The sequence below is a fragment of the Lepisosteus platostomus genome, chromosome 27, assembly GCF_059453375.1.
Source record: "Lepisosteus platostomus isolate fLepPlt1 chromosome 27, fLepPlt1.hap1, whole genome shotgun sequence".
Classification (NCBI taxonomy): domain Eukaryota; kingdom Metazoa; phylum Chordata; class Actinopteri; order Semionotiformes; family Lepisosteidae; genus Lepisosteus; species Lepisosteus platostomus.
Window position 1 is genome coordinate 2,333,461 of NC_142637.1, and position 17,997 is coordinate 2,351,457.

General features: G+C 38.8%; 1 protein-coding gene and 1 long non-coding RNA gene across 5 annotated transcripts in view; one reads left to right on the forward strand and one right to left on the reverse strand.

The window, feature by feature from the left end:
* Positions 1–17,997, forward strand: part of nfic (nuclear factor I/C) — a 221,889-nt gene that overhangs the window by 45,658 nt on the left and 158,234 nt on the right. The window contains exon 1 of one of the 4 annotated variants that reach the window (XM_088622072.1): positions 9,759–9,896. The exons of 1 other annotated variant lie outside the window; for it this stretch is intronic. In XM_088622072.1, coding sequence (XP_088478198.1) covers positions 9,894–9,896 — 3 coding nt within the window. In that variant the 5' untranslated portion in view covers positions 9,759–9,893. Of the gene's footprint in view, positions 1–9,758; positions 9,997–12,765; positions 13,261–17,997 lie in introns of those variants that run through there. 2 more of the 4 variants (XM_088622070.1, XM_088622071.1) reach the window with 2 other exon arrangements.
* Positions 735–9,799, reverse strand: LOC148638972 (uncharacterized). The gene is made up of 2 exons (XR_015930823.1): positions 9,661–9,799; positions 735–1,753 (listed from the first exon to the last, which is right to left on the reverse strand). It is a non-coding gene; the product is annotated as an uncharacterized LOC148638972 (long non-coding RNA).

The following is a 17,997-nucleotide window of genomic DNA, read 5'->3' on the forward strand; positions in this document are numbered from 1 at the left end:
TGAAATAACCTTAGTGTCCTTCACACGTCCGTCTTCATTCTTCAGCTTCAAGCTCCATATCAGAGAGGCAATACAAAGAGAGTTTTCCAGCATGGACAAGAAGAGAAGACTAAAAAAAAACATTGATCTTTTGGGCACCACTGATAAATAGGAATTTGTCTGGGTATCAAGTTATTTAAAAGTTAACCGAATGATCAAACAAACTTCTAGATATTAGACTGCAGGACCCATTAGGAGGCCACTCCCTGCAAGTCAAATATAGCTGTCAAAACGGGCCTTTTCATCGTAGAAGAAGGGCAGTTTTGTGATGCTTGTGAGCTAAAGTTCAGAGCTCTCCTGATACTTGTAATGCTTCCTTTACTATAAAGCAGAGCAGTGTCCTCAGCTCAGGAGTAATGTGATCACCTGGGATTCGAAAAACTTTAATATAGTCTATCCCTCAACAGCTATTTATGTTGCTTTTTAAAGCAATTTTAAGTTTATCAAATGAGTTAACTCACACGGCATTAGTAATACATTGTACCTATTCATAACATTTTTTGCAGGTTGTGTGGACCAGAGACTTTATATTTGTAAATCATATACTGTAAGAACTATTATATGTTGAAAAAGCAGCGGCGTCTCACCTGGTTTGTAGCCTGGCGTGCAATTTAAAGTGTCTTAACTTAGCAGACAAACATAACTGATTTCTAAGACATGTAAATAATACATTGACAGCTAATAATAAGAAGAAGTTTGAAAGCATAATTTGCTTTAATGACTTACTTTCAAAATCCTCTTGATGTAAAGATTATACAAACTGTAAAATATCCTGATCTTCAATTATAAATCTAGGAAGTTTTGTTGTTCACTTTCTTACATGCATCTTACAGAGACCCCTGTGATATACGGAAGAGTAATTGAATATCTGTAATTAAATAATCAATGCATTTTTTATTTTATATTAAATAGCACATCATTGATTTTCCCAGCATATTAATTAAAAAATAATAATTCAGATGGACAGCAGATAATTCTTTCTACAATCTTAAAACCATCTGCAAAAAAGGGTCATAAGGGGGTTAAGGAACATAAACCCTTACAAAAAAGTGTTCACATCACATCTATTATTTCATGACTAAGCAGCAAAATTTGTTCCAAAAATCAAAACATCTTTGCATCTGGGGAGGATGTGCTTTTCTTGATTTGACTGTTTTCAGAAATTTGTTTATGTCACTCGCACTTAAGTTCATGAACTGATCAAGTGCTGATAACGTCCCCAAGGACCCTAAAACTAAAAACAGGAGGAGAATGAAGTACCAGGCAAACAGATTAGGGGACAAAGCTCTTGGAAATGTTCTCCTAACAAAAATAAGCCCACACATGAAGTTGGGTTTTCAGTGTGTGGGGGACTCTCATGTTTAAAAACCCTTGGTGTAGGGTACAGTGACCTGCTGTGTAGTAGGTGGGAATTGTTCTCGTTCTTATGAGAAATGATGTGTTGTGAAGTCAGGGCAGAACACAGTTAATGCCACCTGTTGGTAGGGCAGGCATGGGAGAGTAGAAATACCAATACAGTTTGTGTTCAGGGAGACAGCAGCTCCTGTTCCTGGGTTGGCTCCTAGAGATCTCGGTGGGGGTGGGGGAGCTGAGAGCATGTCCCCAGGGAGACAGTGCTGTCCCATTTCCAGCAGGTCAATGTATAGGATTGCAGGGATTCGTGAGGACAGCTTACGATTGGCCTGTCTGCCAATCACTCTCCACCAGCTCTGAACTGAGGCAAGGAGACAAAACGGGGATGGGTTGTGATCAGAACGCATCGACTGTGGCTTGGGTTTATATCATGATCGCTGGAAGTGCCTTGTACAAGTGACAGCCCTGCATCAAATGGAGTGTCAGCCTGTAAGAAGAGGAGGTTCCACCAGCACGGAGCAAACGGTGTGAAATTTCATGGAGGTTCTCGGGGCTCGGTGTTGCTGGGCTGACTAAGTGAAGTTCATATTAATGCAAAGTGGAGCAATTCCCACATCTAGACAATATTCAGACTTGCTGAGTAATGCATTAGCTCCAGCTCACTTCCTTGCCATTACTCAGTAGGTTTTAATTGCCATTTACCAATTCTTTTCTAATTTACATTAGAAAGAGAGAGACAGAGAGAGAGACATTTCTGAACAAGAAACTGATTTGAGCCCAAATGGTCCAGAAATGGTTAAAAGGATATGTTCCCTTTCTCTGGCCGAGCACTGAACGGTTTTCGAGTTGATCATCTGTAGTATATTAAATAGTATTTATTGTCTTTGCCCAGTATTTCAGTTACTGGGTTTCCACAGCGATTATGGTGTATATTATGCATTTCTATTAAAAAAAAACTCAAAGTGAAAATGAAAAGTTTTGTATTTGCCTCCTGTCCCCAGTTTTGCTTGGAACATGAACGGGATTAATAGTTGAATAAAATCAGTGTGTTAATCATTACCAGTGTCTAAATTGTAATGGTATTACTTGAAGAGAAGAATGTCGAATTTCAAGAAGTCAAAACGCCGACAGAAAAAGAAACTCTTACTGAAAGGTGAATCAGCCAGGTGGCATGTTAGGTTAATTTTTGATGTTTAAACGTCTCATTTCTAAAGAGCTCATTTTAAATCCAGCTTTCATCGCCATTGATCTCATTTTGGCTTCACACCCTGTGAAGCGCATTCATCTCCTTCTTAAAACTAACACTCACTTGTCACAGTGTGTTTTTCTCCGGAAATTCCCGAGATGTACTGTAAGCAGTTCCCCCAGTCCCCGACTTGGTGGAGATTCTCATGAGCACCATGTTCGAGAGCATTTCAACAGCAAAAAAATTCAAAACGTGCAGGTCACTGTGGAAAATGTGTTTGAAAATGTATGTACAGGGATTCTCCTATGTTCATGCCTGCCTGTGGGAGAATTTATTACTCAGAATGGTTGCTACTACAGTATACAAATGTAGACCATATCTAGAAAAATATATCTAAATTTCCTCGTCTTTAATGTCCTCCTCCTCTGTAGCACCCCATTTCTTGTGTTTTTTTTCCCCTGGGAATGAATTTAAGGACTTTTTAGTACCAATAATTTGTATTAAAACAATTATTTCCTTTTTCATGAATGAGCGAGTAACACTCAAAGATACTGTGGATGAAAATACAGTTAGCACCGGTGAACCATCACTGGTTGAGACAAGGAGAGAGTTGCAGAAATTCAGAAATATGTTTCAGTTTAAAACTGAAATATGGAACTTGATGTTGACCTTTCCAGAGAGGGAGAGACTGTTTTTTGCCAGTTGATTTAATTTCAGGGGATTTCTGGATTAAATAAAAGCAAGAATCCAACATTTTCGTGTTCCTAGAAACTTAAGGTTAAAAAAATATCAACTGGAAAAATTAACCGCATGGAAAATGAAAAGTTAAGGAATCAAATAGTATTTGACAGATTATAAAACATTTTAGACATTTCACATGTGTGAGAGGGTAAAAGTATACTTTCAAATGTCATAGAAGTATATTGTGATTATACCATGTTGCACAGTATCTGTTTAATACTAAAGCACCTGAATTAACTTTGAAAGCAATAAGTGTTTAACTGTTACAATTGAAATCACTGTGAGAAAAAGTTTTTTTTATGAATATTTACAAATTGTGACAAGTAATACCTGTGAACAAATTGTACTGTCGATAAAGGGTGTCTGTGCTCATATAGACCAGTCCAGGTAGAGACTGAGGTCATATACAAATTTAGGATTACTTTGAACTGTGCAGTAATTATGATGTTCAGGCTTCAGTAAGTGGAGAAAAGTTATTTGCAGGAAGCTACTCATTTTAATTTAAACCTGTACTGAATCTCAGCCCAGTACTTCGAATTTGCCAAGAGAGTTTTTTTAAGCGACGGTAATTTAGTTTGAAAGTTTAAACATTGGCTCCGTGTAAAGAAAATGAGATCCACAGATAATGTACTTAAAATTCATTAAAAGGTATTTTGGATTCAGTACTGCATATTTTATTATTATATTTTGTCCTAGATTGTTTCTCACCCACGCAAATCTATTTTAATGATGTTTGAGAACGCGTTCCGGGCTGTCTTAATTGTAATAGTGGATTTAAGCCCATCCGTCCGTGCTGCAGGTAAGGGAGAGATCGATAAATCGAGTGAACACCTCTTTAGTCGCACTCCTCTCCACTGCCTCTTGTTTCAGGACAAGCAATCTGTTTTGTACGCTATTATCTGTTACGCACTTAAGCGCAAATCAGCGAAGCTCAGTCTGTTGTAGCTACTGTAAGTTGCTGCTGAGGTTTGTTTTGTTGCTAAAACTCGAGGATTTGCAAAAGAGACAAAAATACAGTTAAGAACGGCCCCCTTCCCCCACCTTTACACACGCGCGCATACATCTATCAGTTGTTATTAAAATGCGATTTATCTAACCCCTGTTTAAAAAGGCGGCGTGCTGACCCACGCATGGCAGTGTAGTTGTATTATCATTGTCAGATAAAACGAATGTATACTGCACACTTAGCAGGGAAAATGTAGAGCCAGCGAATGAGCCTGTGTTCTGTAGAAAAACTGCGAGAAGAACCGGATTGTGGTTCTCCTGTGTTTTTGAAGGGACTGCTGAGGCTTCCCACCTTGTAAACGCGAACAGCGGGGGAGTGCGATATTCTGCTTTCTCAGCGAGAGAACTTGCTGTTAGACACGCAGGTTTTACTGTCAGCTACTGGACTGTTTATGGAACATGAGATTGTTACATTTTAAGGAAAGCTATCGGACAAACGTTGTGTCGGTATTGCCTGTTAGAATTGTCGCAATCGACGTTAATTACAGCGATTTTTAAAATTAAATACCTATATTGGCGAGTGCGAATTCTAAACTTAGAATATGGGTTTCCCCGCAGCCACATTTCCGCGAGTTACTGTATACAATAGATTCAGTCACAAATGTGTGCGACAATTAACCAAACAAAAGTGTGATTTCGTTAAAGAAGTCCGTCAAGAAACAGTTAAAAAACTGATGTTGATTTATTCCAAATTTTGTCGTCTAAATCGTAACATAAAACGCTTTCATCATGTTAAGGGCTTAAATAACGCGAGGCATTAAAAACGCAACAAGTGATATTGGCCGTAATGCTATTTTTTGTGTTGTAATGCCTTTCTTAATGTATAGATTGTTAGACAAGTTGTAAAGTTAGCTTCTGTACTTTTTGAATTGTACAGAACTGTTTGAATTTTTTTAAAAGAATTTTTACATAACATTCCGCTTTTTAAACCGTTACAGGCTATTACAAGTCGCCATAAATTTAGTTTTAAACGGTTAAAAATGTAAGATTTTAGTCACTGGAATTTGTTTTGAGCAGTACCTTTCACGAATTTAATTTCATCCCTTAAAAGCAAATCGTGATATTGTTTTAACTAAAATCTGTGATTTAAGACTGATACGTTATTTTAAATTAGCTTATTTGACACAAAAGGGTTAATCACGCTGCAATGAAGATTTCAGTCATTCGAAATGTTATTGATTGTATCAGAAAGTTGTGTGTTCATTTCAATAACAGATTAAGACAGCTGGCCAATTCACGTCGGGTTAATTACTGAAGACAAACTGAATCAGGGCAGTGCGATTCTAGTGAATTGACTTTTAATAACGAGAACCTATATTAATTTTACTAATGCGATATTGGTCTTTCTGTTAGTCTCGACCCTTCATGATTCGATTTTTAAAAACTGATGGAGATTTTCTTTCTCATCCCTTACATATGTGAACTGTGGAGACGTTTGTCTTTACTGGTCTAATAGTTTGCATTATTATTATTATTATTATTATTATTATTATTATTATTATTATTATTATTATTATGGCGGAAAAAAACTACTTAAATTTGTACCCTTTTCCAAAGTTGGAGCTTATTCTGTTGTTCGGCCTCCTGGGACTGGAACCACAACCTGGTCAGCATTTGGATTTATGCTGAGCAATACGATTGTAGTCCGAGTGGATAAAGAGTTAATCATCATCATCATTATTAGACAGGAAACTCATTAATCGAGAGAGCCGTGGCCTCGGCGAAGAATGTGTTGGGGAGGTTACTAGTTTTAAAATAGGGCTGGCCTGTCCGCTGCCCCGGCATGCAGGCACGGAATCATGAATGTATTTTTCGAGGCGTTTTTCTTTTTTTTGGGGGGGAAGTCCTGTCTTCTAATAGTTTCTAATGGTTATCCGTGTTGTTCGTTTGGCTGGCAGAACAAAATAAAGTCACGTTGTGATGATAGTTTACAATTCCAGTGTTTAGCATTGACTCTGCATAAGATGAGAAACTAAGCGAGATCTTTGGACTTTTAAGGTTTTGATTGAAGACAGGTTCTATAACCTAATGCTTTAATCAGATTAACATGACTTCGAATCCCTGTAAGAAACATTACCCATTTAAATACCATTTATTTACCCATTTATATATGCTTTATGAAAATAGAAATGTAATGTGAACTAATGATTACGTAGTTTGTCTCTCCTACTTTAAATATAGTATTTGTACTTGCTGTAGCCTGTTCATATAGTAGTTGATTGTGGGTCGGTTGTTATTCGGTTTGTGATAGGTATTTTGTAAAATACCTGTCCGTGAAAGCTGACTGTATTTTTTATTTTAAAATCAGAGTCATTTGATAATGTTTTATGTCACGTAACGGAATATTATTTCGGGAAGTTTCAGTTTTTCAGTTTAATATTCCCCCCCATGCTGAACTCAGAGGAGCAACCTTTTTGCAAGTGAACTTGTAAGCTTCCGAAATCACAAATTGCTTGGATATATCCGGTCTAATAACTCCGAGGACCGCAGGAATAGAAGTCTTCGCTTGTTCTGATAAGTAATCGAAGACAGAGCTGAATCTTTTGGGACAAGTAGTATACTTTACGAATTCTGCATGCACCCTATTGAAGTGGCGGGACATTTGTTGTTACAAGGAAACTCACAGTAATCCTAGCTGGAGCACACGTTTCCAGTGCGTATCCGGCTCTGTCATCTCTAACAGGTTGAAATTGAAAAACCTAAAACGTATTACAAAAAAATATTTCTAGCTTGTATTATATTTTTCTTAATACATAAAATATGTAAATTTATTGTAAATCAATCCGACTGCAACATTTCATGTCACTACTGCGGTTAGCTGAAAATATCTTTTGGTAAGGATATTTCATTCAAATATCCTTCATTCAAATGTTGCACTCCAAAATTATGCCAGATAAATTAAATAAACGGTTATTAAATTCGTATAAAACAGCTGGGTAGCCCATTTATGTAAAATTAACAGCTGGTTTGTAATTTCATTAAGAAATGTTGCATAGAAGTAAACACAATGCAACATTTAAAAAAAAATCAGAATAAAAACTTTATTGGAGTGTTTTCCTAAACGACGTCCTTGAAAATGTGTAGAAAGGTATTCTATAAAGCGTCTTACCGTGCAAAAAGAAAAAAAAAGTAGTGTTCACAAAGTTATTTTTTTACGAATAGGGGGATATTTTGACCACTCTGAAGTTTTAACACAGCACAAACCGATAACAGGGGAACTTTAAACATAGCACAGTTTATCATATATATATTTTTTAAAATCAGTGATCTGTAAAACTACAAGGTTCGTTACAGTGTTTTGGGCTTGCGTGTTAGCACGTGGGAAAGCAACCTTTGAAAAGCACCGCGTGCGTCTGAATTATTATTTAAAGGGTTATGAGCTGAAACAGCGAGTGAAAAACTCGCACCACTGTTACAACACGTGTACCACACTGGTGAAGCCTTATTCTCAGTACAGACAGATCCAGCATGTGCACTATTACATGGTTCATTTAAGAAAGTAAATAATGTTATTTGAAAGCAGGGTAGCAAGCCTGTTGTTTAACTCATTCCTGCTCTCTGGAGAAAAATAACGCTTCTCCCAAATTGCCGATAAGTCTTGGTCACCTGTTGGTTTAGACACGCAGAGGGCTACGGTACGAGCAGTGTGTTAGATACTCTGAGCACTTACACACTGTACGTGGACAAGTTACCTTGAGCGCGTTAACGAGGTATCTCACGTTTCTTACCTGATATATTTTCATGTGCTATATGAATCCCAAACGTGAGCCTCATTATTTACAGGCTGAAAGTACCTTACGGCACTGTAAACGACATGCAGTTGTCATTCGGTTTAAAACATTTCGGTACTGTCAATTGTTGGCCTAGAGGCACACTAATGAGATTCTTCAAACAGGGGTTGATACAATAATAAAGAGTGCAATTATTGTAAAATACCCTCAGAACAGTTTATTCTTTCAAAATAAGTTTCTTAAATACTGTACATGAATATAAAACTTTCCTTCGTGAACTAGGCCAACATAATTCTACTCTGAATGATCTTCAGTAGTATGCTAGCCAAATCACATTTGGATTAAACGGAGACGGCAAGAGACTACAAATATTAATGCTGATTTTTCAGTATTGCCTGAAAAAACGCGGAGCTACTAAACATTTTATTAGTCGTGGCGACGTATTAGATGGTATATTGTACGTAGATTCACTATTTTTCGTGACATTTGTGGTCTATATGTTACATAAGCCGTTTCGGGTTCAAAAATATTTTTTCATCTGCAGTGGACTAGAACGAAGTGTATTTGTTTTTAATTTGAAAGGTAGTTTTTTTTTCGTACAAAGTTTTACTCCCTACGTTTTTAACACGTGTCCCGTATTCGCGAGCTCCCGGTGTGTCTGTTTTGTGTTTACGCTGTTACAGGATTCATTTGGTTCACCCTTAACTCGGCGGTGCACTGTTCAGGAGAGCGTCTCTTCTGGCGTAGCGTTCCCAAACTACAGACCAAGGTAGTTAGCAAGCAGTGCATCGTCATGGCTGTGCCTGAGGACTTAAAATGAACAGGCGGGCATGGTTTAACTTGGCGGTTAAAAGGGGACACTGTCACCACACCGGGGACTCGTTTATTACCTGCACCGCGGTCTCTCTTGCATTACCTGCACAAAACCCTGCCCGAGGACTGTTCTACCTGCTGTGCGGAGAGAGCACACGCCACAAAACGCGGCGCAAGGGGTTTTCTGCTAAGGAAAAGGGGATGCTGCAGGTTTCCCCTTAAATAACTTTCACAGACACCAGCCCGCCCGCCTGTCTTCGGCGAACACGGGCAGCACAGCGCCCCAGAAAGCGGCGAGGACACTGTATTAAATCGCGCTAATAGCGGATTTGCATAATGAAACCCGGAAATAAATAGGACGTAAATGACAGCCTTTTCTTTTTCTCTTTGCGAATTTTAAAAGCCCCCGGTGCTGTAGACCGGGCTATAGCGTTTCTTTTTTTTATGAACTACGCCATCAAGTGCAACACTAACACACTACCACAGTCCCCCACCCCCCTTCTCCATTAACCTCCGCCGTCTTTTTTCATCTATTCCGTCTTGAAGGCGACCGTAAGATCTCCTTGGAAGATACAAATCAGGCCATTTTTGTATGGATCTCCAAAAAAAAAGAAGCTAGCCCTTAAAGCAGAGACCACGTTATTTCAAATCTATGAGACCGGAGAATCTGCACTGTAATTTTATGCTACAGGCTACAACATCACAGTACAGCGAGGCAGCGTCAGGCAAGACACTACAGCAACAAACTGTGAAACCGGCGTATTATAAGATCTGTATTTTATCCTCTTGTACCTTGAAACCGGGGTTTTGCACCGAACCGAAGCCTCAGTCCTCGTATCGGACGCGTTTTATCTCTCCGTGTTCATTTCCCCTCGAAGAGCAGGGATTATTTCTTTGCGAAGAGACATGGATGAATAATTATTGCCCAACAGGATCGACAAGATGACCAGGCGCTGAACTGCGGTGCTGCAAAAAGCCTTTTAGCTACAACTTTTTTTTTCTGGTTTTGTCAGTTTCACTTGGCAATGGTACGTTACAAATCAATTTCATCATTATTTGTCGTTATTCCAAAAAAAAAAAAAGATGCACGCCGAAATGATCACGAGTTTGTTCTTAAGACGTATGGAGGTAATACAGAAGTCTTTATTTCTTTTCTTGCCGTCTGTTACTCTGTTGGTCCTTAGCCAAGCGGAGGTTTGTGGGAAAGGTTAGAAAATGTAGACATGTATTTATGTATAGGGGCGTAATGAACAAAATAGCGAGCTGCCTGGCGTTTCTCCCACGGAAAGTTGTTAGTTTTTTTGCCAGCTAGCTCGCTAGCGCAGGATAGCGCCGATGCGTGCCTACCATTGGGACGCCGGAGGCCGAGCTGAACTTGAAAAGCTGCGAGACGCCGTCCTTGGCTACACTGTAGCGGAAAATGGCCGCAGCGAGAGCCGGAGGCGCCCCGGAGTAGACTTGAACCTCATACCGACAGAGGCGCACTCTAGCTGGGGCGTTCTGTCGGCAAGTGCCGTATTAAAGCTACGCGCACCCTCTTGTCAGAACAGCCAAGCGCAGCTGTGTTTCTGCGGAGCTGGGGGATAGATACATACTGTAACTACACGTGCACGCCTCGATTCGTGAATGTACAGTAGATGCAGACGTATACAACAGATACAGAAAAGATACATTTTAAAAACGATCATTCCCATGCAGCGATGATGCAGTTAAGTAAACTGAGTTTGATATGAACCATGTTTTCAGTAATTAAAGACACCTACTGTACCTTTCATAACATTTGTTAGTATATAGGATGATATGCATTATTTTATTGTGTTTCCCCCGTGAGGCTTTTGCGAATTGCGTTATTGTTATTATTAACTGCAGGGTTTAAGACAATACTATCTGTCTTCCAATATGCCTTTATTTCAGGCCTGAATAAAGTTATTGAAGTAATACCTGGCCTTGTAACTTAAAACAGCTAACTTAAAACTTTTATTTTACCAACTTTGCATTACTTAAACTTCTACCTTCCAAAAAGATAGGATAAGAATTTAATAAACTATCCCTTTTATCCCTCTGTACGGTTTATAGGTACTTACATGAAACATTGTTTTATTTGCTGAATTTTGTACTTTTACCTTTTCTCCTTTCCTGAATAGAGTTAATGCCCGCAGTAGCCAGTGCTACTTTTTGTAATAATTGTACTTTAAGCACAATTTAACCCCCCTCCAACACACACACATTTCCCACTGAAAGTAATTTCCTTTAAACTTTGGAATTTTGTAGTACTGGTAAGAATATATTGTCCTGTTTTATATATTCCCCAAAGCCTTCCTGGCTTCAGGTTGAAAATAAAACATAAAACGTCCAAGCAAGTTTTGATAGGCCTTTAACTTTGGCATATCCGTTTTCTGCAGCCTTGTTAGAGAATCGTGCATCCCTGGCAGCCGAAATAATTATATAAAGTCATAAGAGGAGAAAGGGGTCATTAAATTGTGAACCTAGCTGGCTTCGTTGGCATTCTGCTGGGGCTGGGAGAATTCCTCAGCCGAAACCATCTTGACATTCATTTTCTTATTACAGCTCTGCACTCTGAAACATTTTGGAAGCCTTCATAGCAATGTACAGCGCAAAGCAGTTCTCCAAAATGGTTGTGTTAGTTGCTGTGGGCACGGAGTGAAGTAAACTGGTGCATTTACTGAGACGAAACAGGTTGAAACGAACCACCCTCCTCTCTCTCTTTGCCAGATGCAAAGAGTTTTCTGTAGAGATGTCGGCCCCTGTAATATGCGAAAACAGGATTAAGATGTGACATTTTACTTTTCATTATTCTCTAACATTGACACAGAAGGATAGAGCCTTCATGGCAAAAAGTTATTTTTCCAGCATTATTGAGGACAATATTATGCATTTTTTTGCCCAGTTCGTCTCAGATAATGCAGTAGGCTAGTTCTGTTTTTTTTTAATTTCCTTTCAGTTATTCTCTATTCAGATCTGAAGTGAAACCTCATGTGGTTGTCAAGATATTTACTGTACGTTTTTTTTCCGACACTGCAAACAAGTTCCGAGATTACAGTTTTAAATCTGCGATTTCATGTGGCTCTATGGGAATTCCAACATTTCACTGTAAATGCCGGTGATGATAAATAGGTCACTTTTCGTTATTAGTTTCTAGAAGACAGTGCAAAATGCAATACTATGTATTTCTAGAGGTTAGAACTAGAGGCATGCTTTATTTTCAAGTCTGACCACCCAACGTTAACTGTGCGAAAAAGTAACATTAGGTCGTACTGGGACATTTTGTTTCAAACCGGGGTGGACCGCGCTCATTACCGAACTATGAAAAGCAGTCTTAATTGATCTGCATGAGAACATTAATTATTTTGCAAATGCATTTCAGCAAACAGTCCAATGAGCGATCAACAATAAAACGTTGCTTTGTACGTAAGTTGCAGACTGCAGGGGATGGTCTTTTTAGAGGCGTAGGTTATCTAACATTTCACGCATTCAAAATAACTTAAAAAAAGCGATTTAGACGAATGATGTTAATAATGAAACGTTGTGCGCGGACGGCATCGAAATCAAAGTATTCTCCATCCTCGTCATCGTTGTTTGTGTTACCGATAAGGCAGACTCGGCTGCCCCTCCGGTGTGAAGCTAGTGGCCGGCTCCGACATTGGAGTCTCACAAGCGCCTCGTTGGGCAGCGTTACGAGACGTGTGATTTCTGACTAAATCTGTTCGTTCGCGCTCTCGGCGGTTCGCGTTTGGGTCGGGCTCCCCAAATTGAAACGCTCATATTAATGGAAAGTATGTGCGCTACAAGACACTCTTGAGTTGGTATTCTTCCTATCACGGGACGAGCGCACTTAAATACCCCCCTCTGGCTGGGCAACAGACAAGTCATTCGCCGTTTTCACAGTCAGAACCGGATACCGGTCACGCTTGACAGGTCTCCCATCTTCCGAGCAGATCCGCTCTCGGTCGAGGCCGAGACGTGATCACGAAGACACCACAGCGTGTGCTAAATGTTTCTCCCTCTCGCTTTGGGAAAAACAGGGATACTGCATCTTTAAGTCAGATGTAGTCCCTTTTTTGGGATGGGCTATTTTCATAACGTCATTTCATTCCTCCCTCTTGTTCATTTTCTCATTCTTTAATTCTTTCTCTCCCCCATTTCCTAAATGGAACAGATTTTTCAAACCTCCACCTCTCCGTGCTTTCTCTGATTTTTAATTTTTTTTTTAGTCTTGCTCTTTTTTGTCAAAAAAAAATATCGCTGGACCTAGCAGTAAAAGGCGATGATGAAATTTTGCAAAATGACTCAGTAACTTTTCTTTCTTAACATTTGCCAATTCCTAATCAGTTTCATTGAACCATGATGTATTCGCCTCTCTGTCTTACTCAGGTAAAACGATTTTCTTTTTCTTTTAGTGTCATTAGTGCATGTTGTCGGTTGTAAGATCCAGGCACTTCTTGTTTAAAATGCAAATTGGCGTAGTTGAAAAAAGGGCGGGATGAATTCTGGCACAGTCCTTAAGGAGACTCAGAGCTGCGCCGCTATATGGCAGCTTCGCGAAGACGTTTTTCGGGTTTTTTAAGTGCGGCTTTTTTGGAAAGTGCAGACTTAATTCCACCTTTGAGCTGACAGTCGTGATGAACAGTTGTAGTACTTCAGCTGATAGCACTGTAGAGGCGTTCGCGTCCGTGTCAGTGTTGAATATACAGCACGGTGCTGCGGGGTGCCAGCAAGTGCGAACGCATTCGTGCGATACATGTTCATTTCAGCTTCTACTGTACGTGTGCTTGTACTCGCATTTTAAAGAATATGCATGTGGACATGTGGCGTGGTTGTGACGGCCACAGGCAGCTCTGGAGAAAGTGTTTTTCCTCCAGCTCTGAGATAGCTTTACAGATGGCTAACCTTTCTACAATCGCTGCGCGCCGTTGCTGGTTCCTGTTATAAATAAGAAAAATGAAAGAGCTTTGAACAATACCGAGTTTATGAAAACATACCGGGAAAAGTTTGTTTTTTTTTCCTCATTGGTTTATTAGTTTGTGATTGGCTGAGGTCTGAAACCGTTACTTCGCTCCTGTGCTCCTGCCGCTGGTCATCACGAGCAACCTGATCTTTTAGGGGCTTTGAACTGGACTTGAACTGGGCTGGTGTGTGATGTCCTGTCCGACGGCGGGTTGGTCCAGTTTAGTCAAAGCTGACCGATCAGGCTGGTCGATGGAACCTCCGGCTTTCTCTCAATTTTTTGAAATTCTCATTAAAATAAAAACCACATGCTCATTCATTACAAAGCAGCATTTTGGAGTAACACATCTAATTCAAGATCTCTGATGAACATAGTATATATACTGTAAAAACAAAAGTATACTTACTTTTTTTTAGTAATTTGAATCTTGTTTTGCTGTTACTAGCTTTTGGGAAAATCTGTTGTTACTATTTTACTATATTTTCTTACAATTTTAAAAGCTTCCTCTCAAGTGTAAGAGAATTGTAAAAGCTTAATAATTTGGGGGGAAAAAGATGAATTTTTCCTGTCAGATGACCTTTGTGTTTGGCATAGTATCTTAACATCGTACTGTGACTCCCGAAATTTACATGGTGAGAAAACAGACCTACACGTAGGATATTGGATTCTGTCGAATTGGACTGAGGTTGTTCTTTGCCCTCGATTTTCGGGATTTTAGGATTGTAACTGGTTTTACTAACAATACTGCATTATATAGCAACAAAAGAATCTGTGTTATTTTGTTAATAGTAGAATTGTGATCAAGACTAGAATTTCCTAATATGCAAACTCTTCTGTCAGTCAAAGCAGGTAGAGACCAGGGCGTTCTGGCTGGCTAACAGACGAGAAGTGGGTTCCAGATATTGACACAAAGCTATAGTTGGTTCAGCACATGGTTTCAGTCCATGCCAATGGGAGATGATAAGATGAACACCAATGTGTGTGTGCAGAGTGTGCTGGCTCAGCCAGAGACTGCTAACTGTCCATAGGGTGATACTTGGCTCGGCTTTCAAAGTCAGGCACAAGTGATCGTGCTCTTTTCCTTCAGTTGTTGATTTTACCTGTCGCCCTTTTACTGAAGTGTGGAGTAATTTCTACAACGTGCACTGATCGGTGAATTGAAGGCAATCCAGTAATATTCAGATGGTTTTACAGGAAGTGAAACTCCCCTCTTTTAAAAAAAAAAATCTAAATGTCATTTCTGTTTTACAGTAAGTTGCTGTGTCCATACACATACGGCAGTAAAGTAGGAAATGTTTTAGGATTAAATCAATATCCCTGCTTAGTTTTTTGCACACTTTTACAAGGCTAAAGGTCTGTATTAGTAACCAGCAAAAATCAATTTAAAAACATAATTTTTATTGTGAGTTATGTGCCGTTTGAATTAAAAAAGGATACCAGTGTTTTCTGTTTTTCAAATTTCATAAAGAAGAAATGATCGTAGTGTATATAATGTATATCATATACTGTAGAGGTTTTGTGAAAATTTGAAGTTCATGATCTATTTACAGTGCATACACTGAAAAATTTGTGGTCATAATATTTTTTAAAATATCCAAGAATATGTTATTGAAACAGTGTTTATTTATTTGCCTACACACCTTGCTGTTAAAGTTTAAAAAGTCATCATTACCCTGAAAGAGGTAATGGAAGCATTACTATTTGTTTAATCACAAAGTAATCAGAGATTACTTTTTATTTTGTTTTGTCTTATCAGTTTACCAGTGCCTTGTTTTAGTATGTGAGAACAAAATTGCTCAATTGTTTTAAAAGACGACTTTTAAAAACGTAGGCTTTGACTTTGTATTATGGGCTTATTGCTGTTGTGCAATTTGGTTATTTTTGTGTAAAAAGGTCAGTATATCAATTTTATCGCTGAGTCCCAGTAGTCAATAGGTTATGTAATCTGAAACATGTCTGAAAGTTATATTTTTTTGTGAAATACAGGGCTTGTGATTATAAAAGCAGCACCAAATTCTTATACAGCAGTTTAAAAATAGGTGATTATTAAAGAATGTGCTAATCACACACAAACAGAGGTTCATCTTAAATAAAGTCCAAGTGTGCACGCTGAAAGCTAAGACAGTATTGTTTTTGTGCCTGTTCTCTCATTTTTTAAAAGAAATATCAATGCGTTGCATGCAGATACTGGTACCCTAAGCTAGTATATATTGCCCTGCTCATAAATCATTACAATTTCACTGACATGTGCTGGGTTTAACTTTCATTACAGTGTGTGAGGCACCTAATGTGCCAAAACCGAGAGCCAAATATGGTCTGGGTGTCAGTTTGAGATTTCGAATAATCCTTGACCTTCAAACAGATGTTAAAATTTACAAAAGCCATTTTGAAATTTTAGCCATGTTAATTTACTTCTTCTTATTGACGCAGAAGCAGATTCAATAATGTCTTTTGTTGTTAATCGAGCCAGTCGCTCAGTGTTCCAAAAAATTTAAAAGACCCCTAGATTCACACTCCACTTTTTAAATAAAAATAGTTTTCTAAAATCAAGTTTATGTTATAGCCAAACTATATGCTGAAACAAAACAAAAATGCCTGCCATCTTTGTAAATAGAACTAGTTACTTAACAATGGTTTAAGAAGGTTGGGATTTATTCTTAAAAGAATTTTGCATGGCTTGGTGCACCTCGTATTCAACTGTTTAAAAATAGTAAAAGGAAATTATCCTGTTTTTCTAAAAGTAAAATGTGTGTACTCCTCATCTCCAAAGCCGGTTGGTACAGTTTATCAAGTTGCTTTTTTTTTTCTAAGTATTTTTCTCCCTGGAGGATTTTCATATTTTCAGGGTTGCATTGTCTGAATACCGAATCAAAGTCATCGAGTGTGCTCGGGTTTGCAGTCTGCAGGGCCTGAAGAGATTTTATTCATTCTGTTTGTTTTGTTTTTGGGGAGATTGTGCAGAGAACCTTACATTTATTTTATTATTGCATGCACCGAGTAACAAACTGCTGGCCACACGTGTAATTATTTAATAGTTTAACTAATGTGTAACAGGACTGAGTGAGCAGCAGGAAGGAGTTTGCTCGTGCTGCAGAACTGCGTTGTTAAGCAGACACTATGTTTAGTTTGTCTTTTTGTTTTTTCTTGGAGTCCAGTCTCTGCTGTTTTTAAGGGAGACTGGTGCAGTGTTTCCACAAGGGTGGGGAGTACAGGGGTAGCAGTCAGATCAGATGAAGCCCCTAGTGAGGAGGCTTTGTGCGGACGAGGAGTGTTCTTTAATCAGGTGTGGTATTGAGAACTTTCTGAGTGATTCAATCAAGAAAGCGTACTGTATGTGTAATCTGTAACAACGTGCAGTGAGCTGTGATTAGAGGCCAGTGGAATAGATACAGGTTATGTAATTTTTTCTTTCCAGGCTTTTAATATAAAAATGGTGCATAGAGTTTCATAATTAGAAACAGTAACGATTGTTGAAATGACTGGTCCCTCTTATGAGTGGATGTAAGCTCTGTTGCGCAGAGAACTGCAGACTCATGACTTGCTCCACGCCCGCTGAATTTTAATTTGTTTTCACCTTTTTCATTTTAAAAATAAAATTTAGGCCGGAGCGCTCAGTCGGTGTATACATGCATTTGTGTGTTTTTGCCGAATATAGTACAGTATGTACATGTGGTCTGTCAGAACTAAATATCTTTTCATCATCATTCTCAATAACAGGATGTTAAAGTGTTTATCCCCAGACAAGACCAATAACCAACAATGCACCACTTGTATACTGCTTTGCACTTCTTAGAAATTATTTGACTGACAAAACTTCCAAAATAACATATCAAATTCTAAATGTCTGACTGAATGGGTTCTGCCTGTTACAGATACAAATGGATAAAGTCACTGAATTGTAATAAATGGCGTAATGTAATATGGGTCTTGCACTGGAAGATATGTTTTGTGTCGGACACTGCTGAAACAATACAGTCACTTAACGATCTCTAACAGCAGTGACAGTGTGATCTTTTGGTCTCTGGTCAAGTTTGCGCTTTGCACAAAGCTGACCAGCGCCGATCTTGTACTGTGTGAGATCTGCCCGTGTCTTGGTTTCTTGTTCCAGGACCTGCGAAGTATCTTATCGTGGTGTCTGTATGTCAGTTCATGTTGTCCTTCAA